We start from the raw sequence: 15378 nt of genomic DNA, 5'->3' as shown, positions 1-15378 counted from the left end.
TTACAAGCCCAGGACTATCCTGCTACAGTAAGGTGGCCCGTGCAATAACATCTAAATGCAGCCCGTGCTGGCCCAAAGCCGCAACAAACCACGCCCCCTACACACCACGCCCCCCGGCCCCTTCCACAACCTGTGGTATGTGAAGGAAGGTGAGTGATCTGCACAAACGTAAGTACTCTTATCTAGCTGAAATCTTGACTGATTTACAAACGGTTTGGTTTCTTACAAACGTTATTGACGTGGCTATAATTCAAATTACAGAAATACAAATAAAATACAAAATAATGAATACTAATTTTTGCCTGCCGTGAGAGTGTAACATAATTATCCATAAGTGCAGTGTTATAACTACACCTCTGACGTTTATAACAAACCAAACCATTTGAAAATCGGTAGAAAACTGAGCAAGTTATGGTTATTTACAAAGTACATGCACCAGTGTGGCCGTGCGATTCCATTGGCCGACAGCAGATGAGACATCTAGCCTTTATTATATGTATATATGGTTTGCACTTCCTTCTCTCTCGGGTAACTGCCAGCGTAGTCTCCGATCGGACTCCGTGTTGGTGTCGTATGTGCAAATCACAACCGATCGCCGCAATTCCAGCACCGTTCACTGTCCTGACACCCAGCAAAGTCTCCCTGCTGCAAGTTTTTCAGAATGAACGTCTGGGATAGACAAGACACTCAAAACGGTCACTTTTGTTGTCTCCTGGAGGGGCTGCTGCATCTATGCGCGCCGCCATCACCATGGACCATCACCATTTGGACAAAAAGTAGTACTTTTAGTGGAATAAACCTTTAAAACTCTGAGTTCCTGGATGAAAAGAAGTATTGCAGTGAAATAAACCTTTAAAAGTACACATTCATGGGCAGGAGCATTTTGAATGGAAGAAACCTTTAAAACTAGATATATTTGGACAGAAAGTAATATTGTGGGTGGAAAAGACCTTTCAAACAATGACTATTGAAAAGAACTGGTGTTTGAAGTATCATTAACCTTTAAAGGGAAGGTGAGGGACACTGGTTACAAACTCTAAGTCACCACTAGAAGCCACTAAATCCTCCATGTTGGTCTTTTCAATGTCTCAGTGTGTCTTGACTGAAATCTATCTGTTCCCTTCAGCTCCCTGCCGGCTCCCAGGGGACGTCCCTGGTCCCGTTCCCATCCTCCAGTCTGCGGGAGCAGTGTGCCGGCAGCAGCGCCGCCGTGGCCGTGCACTACATGCGGAGCGTTCGGGAGGTGGAGATCCAGCTGCGCAAGCAGGCCGGCAGGGTGAAGGAGGAGGGGGTGAGGCTGGATAGGGAGCGGGGCCACGTGGAGAGGATGCTGCTCAGCATCAGGACCAGTCTGACCGTAAACAGGAGGAGCTGGGAGGGCCGAGCCAGGAGGCCGTCCACCGCTGAGATGGTAAGTTCCCCCAGACCCTGCAGGGACACCGATTTAACAGACTTCACCAGCTGGTGCCCCATTACACAACGATGATTTTTTTGTATTACAAGTTTTCTAACAATGGAAGTTTAAATATGCAAAGGAGGTATTATATGTGTAGAGATGCCATAATTTGCATTAATTTCCCGAATTATGACATGCATTTAGTTCTATGAATCAAACCTTCAAATTATAGAATAACAATATGATAATTCTGAAATGTACTCATTTGAAAATGGTCTTCGAGATATGTACTGTAAAATCCCAGACATTTTTATTGTAACCTACTGTTTATTGATACAGATGTTACTAGTAGAACTTAAAATAATTAAATGATTTTTTGCTTATAACTATTCTAAAAATGAGAGTTTAATTATGCAAAGGAGGTATTATATGTCTAGAAATGTCATAATTTGCATTCATTTCCTGAATTATGACACATGTTCTATAGTTCTTTAAATCAGGCTGTGAATAATATATGAACAAATCTCTCTCTGAAAACCCTCAGATTGTAGAATAATAGTAACATAATCTAAATATGTACTAATTAGAAAATGTCTTCGAGATATGTATTGTAAAATTCCAGACATTTATATTGTAACTTTCTGTTTATGGATACAAATTTTAAGTAATGAAACTTAAAATGTGGAAATGTGTTTTGTAATAAAAGTTCTTTGAAAATTTTTAAAATTTAAAAAAATATGTATAAAAAAGCCCTGATTTGCATTAATTTAATGAATTATTCCATCAATTAGAAATCTAAAAATGCCTTAATTTGTAATAATTTCCAGAACAGGACTCTGAACACCGGATAAAGTCAGCTTTAAGTTTATTGTTTCATTTTGTTGACAAGCCTTAGCCAAAGGAGATTTTGACTCCTTACATACAAAATAAAATGAAATATGCAAATAAGCTATACATCATATAAAACAACAAACAAAAGCAACAACAATGCTCCAGTTTGCATTAATTTCATGAATTCTGGCATGCATTTAGGAATACAATGTTCTTTAAATCAGGGTATGGATGTTATGTGAACAAACTCCTCTGTAAACAAACATTCATATTATAGACAGGAATAAAACAGGAAAGTTTGGTGAAGGTAAGTACAGCTGAAGTAAAGATTTCTGACTCAGAGTTTAAGAAAAAACACATTTTAAGAAAACGGCTTTAGAGATTTGTATTATAACTCACATCTATAAAGCAGTAAAAACCTAAATGTGTATTTTAAATGTATAAAGTTTTCTTTCCACGAGTCTGCAAATGTTACAAAACCTCAAAACCAGAAAAAAAGTATGTTTTTGTCCTACAGAGTGTCGCCCATGTGTTCAGCTTTACGCTCCGCTTTGGGTCATATAGATTAATAAATACATGCAGAAAATACACAAAGAAAACACTCTGGTCTTTCCTCTTAGTTTCTATTTTTTATTTTTTTTTATCTAAGTTTAAGAGAAAGATGATTTGTCCAACTTTCAGTACAGCATTTGTATCTAAAGTGTGTCACTTTGCAAAGCCATTAAAGCCGAGTCTTGGCCACATGTGCTGTAAGTGACACCAGGAGAGTAGTTCACTGAGTGTGCTGCTGTGAGCTTCACCTGTCAGATGTGTGCTGCTGCTGCTGCTGCAGGAGAGCGACGGCGCTGATTACCTGCTGCTGTGTGAGAAAAGAGAGCTGGCCCAGTTGAAACAGGATCTGGAGGGAGTGCTGAGAGACACACTGACGCAACAGCAGGTGATTTACGGCATCAGGCTTCAAACACCCTTAACCTCCACACATCTCTTTAACTTTATACCGGTTCGCTTTTGTTGCTGGATGGTGTTTTAACGAGTTAATGTTGACCTGTAAGTTAAAGGTTAACCAGCACCGAGGAGGAGCTTCTCGACTGGCTCGATAAGTCTTCAGCTAGAATAGAATAGAATGCTTTTTATTGTCATCATACACAAGGTACAACAAAATTAAAAGACAACTCCAGTGGTGCAGAAGTATAAAAAGTCAAAGTATAAAAAGACAAACAAGAATATATACATGTATTTACAAAAGGAGCCAGTAGGAAGTATGTACAGTTAGCCAAACAGTAGAATAAATATATTGCACTGTTGAGGTAGGAACACTGTGGATATATGAGAAATATAAATAATATATTTATAATTATTATAGGTAATAAATATATGCAAAGTACAGAGTATCATGTATAATAATAATAATTAAAAATATATATATATATATATTTATATAATAATTTAAAAATGTAGTTATGATATAATTATATAGTATAGTATAGTATAGTATAGTACAAATAATAAATATATGTGATAAATAGTACAGACTATAGACTAGTGATGTACATCAAACATCTGCTTACCTGTCGGGTCTCTTCTGATGTTAACTGTAAAACAAACAACCAAAAAAACAAACAGGCCAAAACTTTACACAATGTCCACATCAAACATCTGGATTTTTACAAACAGGAATGCCTTCTTTTACAATTTGTGACTGTAAAATTACACCGTTTTACTGTATTTAAATAAGGACCCAAAAAAAATGCTATTTTAAAGATACTTAATATTATTTGAAAGAGAAATTAAATAAATTAAGGACTGAAAAATCTGAATTTTTTTTTTAGATTTCCCCTGTTTTGTGAAATTATAGATAATATCTAGAATCACAGGGGAAAATATTAATATACACGTTGACAGCAAAAAAATAAAAAAATAAAATAAAATAAAAATACAGGCCAAAACTATAAATAATGTCCACATTGAAAATTGGTATTTTTGAAAATAGCAATTTGTTCCCTTTCAAGTTAAAAGGAGCTAAAAATTATTGTTTTACAGATTCTTGCAATTATTTGAAAGAAAAACTATGTAAATTAAGGACTGAATAATCGTGACTCGTTTTTTTAAAGTGTTATTTAACAGTTTTTCCCTGTTTTGTTTGACTACAATTAATCTCTAGAAAACTCTCAGAAGAAGTGTACATGTGGACTGTAGAAAAAAAAACACCCCGGCCCAAACAACACATAATGCCAACATCAACAATCTGCATTTTTATAAATACTGATTTGTTATTTACAGATATTTCTGTTATTTGAAAAAAATAAATAAATAAAGGAAAATTAAAAACTGCAAAATTCTGAAATATTTTTTAAACTCTTATTTTACTGTAATTTTTCCCTGTTTTGTTAAATTACAGATAATATCTAGTAAAATCACAGAAAAATCTAATAATTTACATGTAAAAAAACAAAAATAAAACTCCAAACTTGTCAGGCCAAAATTGTAAATAATGTGTCCACATTAAAAACTGTATTGTCATAGTGTTAATGTTAGGATAAAAAATGTTAATTTATTCTTTTACAATGATGTGACCGTAAAATTACACAGTTTTACTGTATTTAAATATCTTAATTTCCCCATTATTTTTTTATATTTTTACATCAATTTTTACTTTTTTAAAAAAAAGTTTTTTTCTGTCACTCTTGTTACCAGATTTTCATTGTTTTTTTTTTACAGTGCAGTTTATGTTATTTTTATTCGTTACAAGTTTTTTGTTTTCTCCACATCTTTCTTCTGCCCCTTTCCTGCACAAGAATTATGAAGGCAGCGCTGGCAAACTTCAGTTAAAGTTTGGAGCATTTTAGGTACAAATTTAGCTGAAGAGTTACATCTCAAAGCATGAGAACATCTTGCTGTCCGTCAGAAGAATCAACAGTTAAGTGGCTGTTTAGCTAACTTTGCTAATCCTGTTTGAATGCACCACAAACACAATACAATATGTAACTTTGGTACAAAGAAATTAGTTTTTGGCGTCTTCACCTTTAGCCTGTAAGTTATGATCGATAATTACCGATCATTTACAGACAGATAAGTCTGTCAATGATTAAAAAGGTGAAAAAAGTCCATCACAGGTCAACATTTTCCTTTTTTTTTTTGATGATTTACATATAATTTACACACTGATTAAGTCTGTACATTATCCAAGATCCTGTGTGAAGACCATCACGAAGCATCCTGTCTTCCAGGCTCTGGGCGTGAGCAGCAGGCAGCTGCTGGACTGTGCAGCTGAACGGGCTCATGTCCTGGAGCTGCTGCCTCACAGCGGCTCTGCTGGAGGTCACGGCACCAATGCTCACACCTTCACCAGAACAGACCCCATTGGACCCTTCACACCAGGTACGCTCAAAACCAAAGAAGAAGGGTTAATTTTACAAATGTCAAATGGAGCATCACTGAAAAAGCTGTCTACAAATCTTTCAAATAGATTCCCCCCCAAAACACTCATAATTATCATTAAAGTGACTTCAAATTAAAAATGTCAGTATTTTCAGAGCATAAAAATGAAGAACTGAAGTTTGCTGCAAATCCCCCATATGGTTTTTCAGGGCCGATGCCGAATATTCGTTTTATTTGTAATATTTGGAACTGCTATATGTTTGCAGTGTAAATAAAAAATCTTATTGTCAACATTCAGAATAACACAAACTCCAACACAAAACTTTGCTGAAATGCTTTTGTTTACTTATGTTTTACAAAAGAGAACATTTCAACATAAATAATTCAGCGTTGATTGACTGTTACTCATAACTCTTAAATTTACCACAAAACCCCCCAAAAATTCTGCATCCCTTGGTGCCATCGTGAAGATGTTAGTGATTCAACCACATGAGAAAAATTCTGGGATTTTTCAGCTGAACTGAAGGAGTGTTTGCTCAGAGCAGAGAGGAGGAAAGGATGTAGACAAGTTAAAAATACAAATAATACATAAAATATCTCAAGTAAGTAGAGCTGGATTTTTTTCTAGTGTTGGTAACATCTGTTAACAAATGATTATTTAAAGCAATGTCTTTTTTTTAAAATATCTCAAGTAAGTAGAGCTGGATTTTTTTCTAGTGTTGGTAACATCTGTTAACAAATGATTATTTAAAGCAATGTCTTTTTTTTTTTTTTTTTTAAATAATTTCTGTCATTCTAACTATGTCATCCTGCATAGAAGAAATTTCTGACTTCTCTCTCCTTCTGACCATGGTTGTGCTGTTTCTATGGCGATGCTGGACTTCATATTGCAAAGAAAAATGAGCCAATGATGCTCAGAAAGAGAGTTCTGAGAGTTAAATTCAGGTTGGTGTTGGATGATTCCTACTTGGATCAATCTCACTGTTCTCATGTATTCTTGCAGAGTGTAAACAGGCTTTAGAGTCGTCCTCTCTGGCAGTGAAACAGTCACAGCTGCTGAGGGAAAACATCAGACAGATGCTAACAGGCGCCATCAGCAGGCAGAAAGCTGCTCATTGTTCCGTCAACGACGGCCTGGTGAAGAAAATTGCAGAGACAGTCTGTCTGCAGGTAAACACAGTTTATACAATACAGAAATACCGTTAAGTATCACACCAATAAAATACACTTTCCGTTTCATTCTGTCTGTTGTAGCAAAATCTAACTGTGACGTCTGCAGCCACCAGACAGGCCATGTTTCGCAAGCAGAGAGAAATCAACTGTATTCGTCACAGCCACGACAGAGCACAGGTTAGAGTGTGAGCGGAACCTTTATTAAAGCTTCAGCGACAACCTGCGCCACGTGTGGGTGCTAATTTTTGCGTTTTATTCTGCTTTCAGGGTCCTGAGTACAGCGGAGACATACTATCCAGAGAGAAGCTCAACAGACCCGTGGTGCAGGTTTACCAGAGACATCCGGGGACACAGTTACCTGAAGCTGCTCGGCTCATTCAGGTGATCACAGCTTCTAAAGCTACACATGTTAAAATACACCAGGAATCGAATTAGGCTGCCATCTTCTTCTCCAGACTTTAAACATGGTAACCTTTAAACTGTACTTGCAAACATTACAGATGTATTATTACATTATTTGTTGATCCAACTGTCTTAAATTGCCCCCCAGGGGGCAAATAAAGTTTTTTTAATTGAATTGTATAAATTCTATGCATTTGTAAAGCTATTAGCTACAGCTGGTAAAACTAGAGTACACTCAGACAACAACCTGCTAATGAATCCACAATATACAACAGAAATGACCACACCTTTGTGCAACATCAGTCAAATGCCAAATGATTCCAAATGGTCTCACCTTAGAGTTATCAGATTACTTCTAAGCTGAACAGTCGGCATTTGCTCTTACATATAATTAAAAACTAACAATTTAGATGTACAATATTAAAAATACAGGCCCCACAGTTAGACAAATAAAAGTCGGTCCACCTTCCAGCAATGAGACTCACGTGTAAACCTTTATTTCTGATGACAGACTGAATCCCCCTCAGCATGTAAAATACGAAATTTCTGGACTTTTCAGTGGCTCTTTGCTGGAGGGGTCGTTGTTACTCTTTAAAATACTCCAAAGATGTACTGGATTCTAATCTAGCCACATACTTTCCCGGTCATGGTTTTACTTTGCTCTTCTGGAGAAACTCTTGTGTCATTTTTGTGCTTTGGATGCTGGAACATTGTTCTTCTGCTTGTCAGCAAGTATTTTGGTTTGTCCACAGACATTCATGCTGCATCTATGAATGTCACCTTTTGCATTCATGTAGCCTCATATCATCACACTCCCACCTCTGTGCTTCACTGTCAGACTATGCATTCACTGTAGTAGTCCTGGTCAGGTTCATACAAATCATGCTGGACTCCATCTGAACCTGATGAATTTATCTGATCTGACCAAAGAAATTTCCCCCAACATTCATCAGGCTTCTTTTTTTGTTTTTTAGGAACGTTTCATTTTGCAATTTTGTACCAAATAGCAAGCAAGGTTTCTTTGGTTGTCCTCCATCCATAGAGTTTGATGTTATGAAGTGTGCTTCACACCGTCTGAACTTGACAGTAACTGATTTCCATTAATAACCCCTGTGTTAAGTCTGAAGCAGCTGTTGTCTGTTTTTCACAGCTAGATTATAAAAGTAGTTTGATGTCTGTGGACTCATTTTAGGAGAACGACCACTGCAGCTCTGATTAGTGGTACTATGGCTCCTTCTATACCTCCTGATTGTTGCTGCAACTGTGGTTGTTTTTTGCTCACCAATCTTCCTCACAATCAGATTTTTCAGTTCCTCTGGAACTTCGTTTCCATGTGGAACCATAATGCAGACATGCAGATAGACACATCCATAGGTCAGAAACTGAGAAAATTCTGCCGTTCACAGTTTATTTTAGATTGATGGTCATGCAGTTAAGCTGACTGGAAATCACAGGTGGACTCAGTTTAGTTTTATGGATCACAGGTGGACTCCCTCTTGTTGCATTAAGTGTCCAGTTTTGGGGCCTGAATTTTCAAAACAGTCTTTCTTAAGCATTTGTATTCGAGTGTTCATAGAAGGAAATACTTTACTGTTCAACTTACAAAAATACTGTGAGTACTGATTAATTTGAAATGTAAGTGATATTGCACAGTGGTGTACTTAGTTTTGTTGTATACTGTGAACCAAACCATCTTGTTTCTTAATTGTGGCTTGCACATGACAAGTTCTGTCAAAATGTAGTCTGACCTGAAAAGAGAATAAGGTGCAGAGGACAGACCCTCCACTGTAGCTTTACACTTAATTAGAAGGGCAGATCTATCAAAAGATTCTGGGCACATAAGACATGAGTGAAAATAGGAACAAACGTAATGCTTCATATTTACATAGAATGGCAGATGTTCACACATGTACTAAAAAAGCCTGCAGCGGTTTAACACCAACCTGGCCATTTGAGTGTGAAACAAGCTAAACCAGGTAGAGTTGTGTTTCCTGTGTGTCTTTCAGGGCAGCATGTTGCTCAGACAACATCGACAGTCCTCTGAGGGCATGCTGGCGAGGCTGCAGCGCACCTGCCTGCAGCTTCTGGACGACCTGCACGACAAGACGGCAGCGGCGCAGGGGGACACAGCAGTCATCCGCATGAGGCGCCAGCAGGTCAACAAGAGAGCCATGCCCACTTTCCTCTGGCAGGGGGCGTCCTGAAGCCAGCTGCCTCTGTCTGGGGTTCGGAGGGGCTGCAGTAGGCCAGCAAGCAGAGAAGAGGATAGTGTTAGTTCTGTCGTATGGTGAGGAAACAGGCAGCAGCCATATGCAAAACTAAATCTCACTTTAAGGCCAAAAGTATATGGACACCTCTATTTTCATGAGCACTGTTGGTCTCGGGCTGTTTTTCATAGTTCTTGCTGTGTGTTCTGTTATTCCTCAGAGATGATTTTTGTTTAACTGGTCTTTGCTGGAGGGGTTGTTTTGCTCTACCTTTCGCTTTAAAATACCCAAAAGGTGTTTTACTGGATTCAAGTCAGGCCACATACTTGTCCAAGTCATAGATGTCACTTGTGTGAAACTCTTGCGTGATTTTGTGCTTTGGATGGTTCTCACACTGGAGTATTCCTCTTCTTCAAGCTTCTGCAGACTGAAAGTCATCTTTTCATCCAGTATTCTGATGTATCCACAGATACACATCTATAAATGACATAGTATGTGCAAAATGAATCTCAGTTTAAGTCTAAAACTTTATGGACACCTCTGTTTTTATGTGGGCTGTTGGTCTCAGGCTGTTTTTCATGACTCTCGCTGTAGCTTTGTAGCAAAGTTCTTTGTCAGCTACTGTCATGCACAAACTAATATCCTTTAGTATTGGTGTGGAAAAACTAATCTGGTCTGATATCAGTCCACATCCTATATCAGGGATCTCCAACTCCGGTCCTCGTGAGCTACTGTCCTGCAGGTTTTAGGTGTTTCCGTACTGCAACACACCTGACTCAAATTAATGCATCTCCAACAGCTTGTTGTCAGTTTCTACACAAGTCTGTTAATGACCCATTAATTTGAGACAGGTGTGTTACAGTATGGAAACATCTAAAACCTGCAGGACAGTAGCTCACGAGGACTGAGTTGGAGATCCCTGTCCTATACCGTTGCCTCGCAGCAAGAAGGTTGCGTCCCCGTGAGGACACCTGAGATCTCTCTATGTGGAGTTTGCATGTTCTCCCTGTGCAGCATGGGTTCACTCCAGGTTCTCCGGCTTCCTCCCACATAGTCCAAAAACATGTTGAGGTTAATTGGTGATTCTAAATTGTCTGTAGGTGTGAGTGTAAGTGCGCATGGTTGTCTGTCTGTACGGGTAGCCCTGCAATAGACTGGCGACCTGTCCCCCCCACCATGAATCACAGTTTGTCGTGGGTAGGAATAATTCTGGTGTTTAGCTGAAGCAGGCACTGGTCAATGATCGAGTTGTGGCTGACATAGCTGCAGATTGGGGCCTTGTTTTCCTCATACAGTGTTAGTTTCTGCACTGAGCTATGGTTGGACATTTTCTCTTTTGTTTTCCTTTGTGCAGTAACATTTTAAACATTAAAGTTCCAAGTTACAAAACTCTTCTGTCTGGTTTGGCTGCTTTTCCTGCAATAAAACACAACTACTTTATATGACTGAAAACCTAAACACTCTAAAGGATCAGGGTTTATTTTGAAGTCTAAACCCAACAAACTCCTTTAAAAGTCATGTTCAAGTTAAAAACTGTGAGTGCTCCGTTGTCTCGTCATGGGACTGCAGGTCACTTGACGGCAGACTCAGTGTCTTTCATTAGGAAACGACATGATTTAATAAACCTGCCCTGCTTTACCTTCGCACAGTCCACGTATTCATGTCACTCTTTAAAAATTGACCCTTGTAACATCAATTTTAAGCTGACCTGGGGCAAAGTTTTCTCATAAAGCTCTGCTAATTGTTTTAACTCTGAATGAAGCTTTTCTCTGCAGGACAGTGACCAGCTGCAAAGTCATGGCTATAAACGGTGCACTAACAGCCTAACTGAATCATAAGTCATGGGCTGTGGAGTTAATTAACAGAATATCAGGAGAGAGCAGGAGACGTTTACCTTCACATGTGTGCAGCTGCTTCAGCTGAGAGGATCTCAAGATGAAAACAGCCCGTTTGTTGTAGAAAATACAGTCCAAAAGTCGACCTGCAGGAAGATTTTCTCAACACCGTCAGTAATGTGGAAGCTGCTGAGTCCTCTGCTTCTGCTGTGTTTGCTTCCAGCTGTGGGTAAGTGAACTAAACAGATATGTGTTTCTGCTGGTGCGCATGAATACACAAAGCATGTGTGCTGCTGTGAACGCAAATACTAGGAGTTTGGGAGCAACAGCTGACATTGGGGGACTTCTTTCAAACTATTTTCTCAATTCAAATATTATTTAATCTACAAAATGTTGGGAAAAAAATCTCAACTTTGGCAAGTAAAATAGTGAAAAATTAGAACCTTGTCTTGCCACACTTGCAACACATTAAATTCTGCTGATGTTAGAAGCCTCAAAAGTTGGCGAAATCTCAACCAAATACTGTATTTTTACAGGGAAATATGGACATATCCATGTATTTATACAATAACAGAAACTTTCTGGTTCCACTACACCACCCTCAATTGAAGATTTTGCACTTTTTATTTTTAAAAGCAAATGCAATGGTCAGTAATGAAAAATGTGTCCTCTGCTGGAGCCACTTCCGTGTCCTCACCAAATTTTTATGTTACATGTTATATTTCTGGAGATAACAAACCCTTTAAATGGCTTCTCAGGTAATATGTTTATTTGCAGTTGAAAACACTAAAATTTCCAGGTCTGAAAATAATTATTTAATATTTTGGGTTGCAAACAACAAATAAGTAAAGCCTGGACTAAGTCTAAGCAGCAAAATGTCTAAAATCTTCCTTTTTTTTTTGATCAAATGGTCAGAAACAATCAGAAAAGTCTATATTTATTTCAACTAAGATAAGAAACTGTGTCTTTATTCCCAGTCTTATTATTGTGTGTAGTTCCCCCTTAAACGTCCATTGTGTGCTTGAAAAACTTCTAGAAATCCAGAAGATCTAAAGATGTTCAGTTTACTATCATGAAAAAAAAAAGACAAAATGTAAATCCTCACATCTGAGAAGCTGGAAGCAGCAAATATTTAGCAGTTTAAATTATAACTTGATTAATAAATTCATAATTTGAGCACCTTTTGTATCAATGAGGAAACTTCCTCTTATACAAGTTTCAGATTGTAAACTATTTTATTTACTAAAACAACAACATTATAAAATAGGGCCAACAGGCTAAAATAATTAACCATTTGGGGAATATAATTGTCTATTTTAAAATGCAGAGAAACTGACATCAGGAACAGTTCTTTATCATCATGTTTTGTGTCATATTAGGGCTTTGACTAACAACTATTTGTATCAATTGATTAATCTACCAATTATTTTCTTGATTATTTAATTATTTGGTCTATAAAATCAAGTTTTTCCAGCTCAGAAGAGTTTTTATTGGCCTCTCCAAAAGGTTTGATGCCAGCAACAAAGGAGAATCCTCAGCACAGGAATTACAGGAATTTTAGAATTTTAGATCAGTTTTGTTAATTGGGGTTTCATTTACACCAGTGTAATAGATATTCTTGTTCATCAAATGGTCAGAATTAACAGGAACATTCATAGATTTCTGTTAAATGAGGCAACAAAGATTTATTACCTACAGACCGATCTTATTAGTCACGTTTCCAGAAGCCCATTCTGAGCAGGAAACAGTTAATACAAGAAAATAGTGAAACCAAAGGTCCAAATCCAAAGATGTTTAATTTACAATAATGTAAGACAAGGGAAATCAGCACATCGTCACATCTGAGAAGCTGGAGGCTGGAAACATTTGATAATTGACTCAAAAACTACCTTGTGTGTCAAATTTAAAGCTGTCTGTTGCACAAATTTCAGCTCATTCAGTATTTACTGTCCAAAATAACAAATGTCAACAAAGTACAACAGCAACACTACTGTCTTCTGAGGTCACAGATAATAGATATCTACATTCCTCTGTTTTAAAATGCAGACCAGTGGGCAATAGGGACAGAGTGTTTCATCTTCATCATGTTTTGGATCAATACACTCCAGATTCTCTACAAAACTGAGCTACTCAAAGCCATTTTGTCGGTTTTAATTGACATCTCTGTCCCTCAGCTCCCCTCTTCTGTTTCACCTGTGTGTTCCCGACCATCTCGCCTCTGGACTGCATCAGATTCCCTCTGAAGTGTCCACCGGGGCAGCTCTGCCTGTCCAGCAGAGCCGTGGGTCGGAAAGGTGAGGAGCCTCGAGTCACTGCACAACATTTAAACGACTCAAAACTGAGAACAAGAAGTGAGAACGGCTGGAGGGGGAGGGGGGTCCTATTCACTCACTGATGTTTATGATGAACTTTCAGGAGACTTCCGTGTGGTGTTGTACGAGAAGAGCTGCGTCCTGCCTTCCCTCTGTGGACTCACGGGAGAGAAATTCGCCATGGGGCTAAACTTCACCTTCACCAATGAATGCTGCGACACTCACCTGTGCAACAGTGCTGCTGCCCCCTACTGGACAGGCACATTGCTCACTCTGCTCACTGTGCATTCAGTTTGGTGAACAGAGAAGCCTTAAACATCCCATACTGTGACCCTTTAAAGTAAATTAATGGAAGTCTCACATGTGCCCAGAATGTGTCTTTTCATTTTTCAGCTTCAAAAATAGATTCCGATTTGTTTTATTGTCATTATAACGAGTACAACGAAAAGTAAGGTGCAGGCCTTTCAGTGCAAAAAACTAAAATATAAAACTTTGTAAAACAATAACAACTTTGTAAAACACTATATACAATATGAAAGATGTATATATATATATAAACAAACAAAAAAAGAACTCTATATAAAAAGATGAAATGAAATCATGAGCACGGTGTGTAATACAACAAATACAAAATACAACGAGAGAGCGAGAGGGCCCTGAACAGCCAAGAAACCCTGATCAACCGGAGCCCGCGCCTGGTACGGACGAGGAGCGCAAGAGCGATGTGGAACCCGATAACGATGTCTACAGCTCGGACACGGATGATGAGCCCCCAGCCGAACCTGTTGTTTTAAAGTTCAGTTAAGTTTCGTAACCACGTCTTAACTGCAAGTGTCCTCTAGCGGAGGACCATCGGCAGAGATATGGCGTCATATGTCAAGAAGTCTGTGGGACAAAGCAGTTGGTTGTCACCAGTGATGTGCGGTCAGGGAGAGCCTCACCTGACATCTCGAAAAAAAATAAATAATGATAAAATAATTTAAATGATTATGTTTATCCAGTGATTTGTAGTATAAAGTTGTTGTTTTTTTTCATTTAGCCTCGTAAGTTTTGATGGTTTTTAAATTCAAAATCACTGAATTGTCGCAATTTCCCATTCAAATGCTTGGAAGATAAGCCAGTGAGGCAGCGGCGAGCTGAGCGTCACCTTGGATTGCGCAATCCCTCACTGCGCTGGCTGCCATCCATAGGCTGTCACTGCATGGCAGCCAGTGAAGTGAGGGATTGCGCAATTCAAGCGCGACAGCAGGGAGCTCAGCCTCACTTGGATTGCGCAATCCCTCGCTGCCATGCAGTGACAGCGTGCTGCTGTCTGGATGTCGCCAATAACACGTTCAAACACATTTGAACTGATTTTCCATAGTTCAGCTGATGTATATAATAATGAACAGTGTTTTTTGTTACCAACTGTATGTGTGTAACATGTTTTGTGTGCTGAGCGATCATAAATGGCTAAGACGAGGTTCTAGGTGAGGCAGGCAGTTCTCTTGCCTCATGGCAGGGGGCCTCTGATCCCAGATATGCTTCTTGTGATTCCGTGGCTGCAGAGTAAGTGACAGCAAACTAGACTAGGTAGGGCATATAGTTAGCAAGGCAAGTGCAGCGAGGGACGATAAGACACTTTTACAAAAAAGTAATGTATATTTTTGTCCAGGAGGAGCGGAGCATGGACTTCATTTAAAGGTAAAGGTAAGACCGCAATAACTTGGAGAAAAAAATGGGGGTGTTGTGGGCTCCAGCCTGTATGTGTAAAGAATGCAGATATGAAACATAACCCATAAACTGCTGCCAGTCAAATGGCAAATATGCTGCTGTGTAGAGTGCATATATTTGTAAATCAGATT

The 15378-nt window shown here is 38.6% G+C and overlaps 2 protein-coding genes across 2 annotated transcripts in view; both read left to right on the top strand.

Annotated features, from left to right (window-relative positions):
* The window catches only part of tektl1 (tektin like 1), a 13382-nt gene extending 3973 nt beyond the window's left edge, over positions 1 to 9409 (top strand). The window contains exons 2-8 of the mRNA XM_008301556.1: positions 1127 to 1411; positions 3060 to 3164; positions 5455 to 5605; positions 6609 to 6775; positions 6860 to 6955; positions 7046 to 7159; positions 9187 to 9409. Coding sequence (XP_008299778.1) covers positions 1127 to 1411; positions 3060 to 3164; positions 5455 to 5605; positions 6609 to 6775; positions 6860 to 6955; positions 7046 to 7159; positions 9187 to 9384 — 1116 coding nt within the window. The 3' untranslated portion in view covers positions 9385 to 9409. The remainder of the gene's footprint in view (positions 1 to 1126; positions 1412 to 3059; positions 3165 to 5454; positions 5606 to 6608; positions 6776 to 6859; positions 6956 to 7045; positions 7160 to 9186) is intronic.
* A 1880-nt stretch (positions 9410 to 11289) lies between these two features.
* On the top strand, positions 11290 to 14022 carry LOC103372034 (sperm acrosome membrane-associated protein 4-like). The gene is made up of 3 exons (XM_008301557.1): positions 11290 to 11451; positions 13397 to 13516; positions 13638 to 14022. The coding sequence occupies exons 1-3, from the start codon at positions 11400 to 11402 to the stop codon at positions 13832 to 13834; spliced, it is 369 nt and encodes a 122-aa protein (XP_008299779.1). The 5' UTR covers positions 11290 to 11399; the 3' UTR covers positions 13835 to 14022.
* The last annotated feature ends 1356 nt before the right edge of the window (positions 14023 to 15378 follow it).

The sequence above is a fragment of the Stegastes partitus genome, unplaced genomic scaffold (assembly GCF_000690725.1).
Source record: "Stegastes partitus isolate 25-593 unplaced genomic scaffold, Stegastes_partitus-1.0.2 Scaffold1685, whole genome shotgun sequence".
NCBI classification, from domain to species: Eukaryota; Metazoa; Chordata; class Actinopteri; family Pomacentridae; genus Stegastes; species Stegastes partitus.
This window is presented reverse-complemented; position numbering and strand designations above follow the sequence as displayed.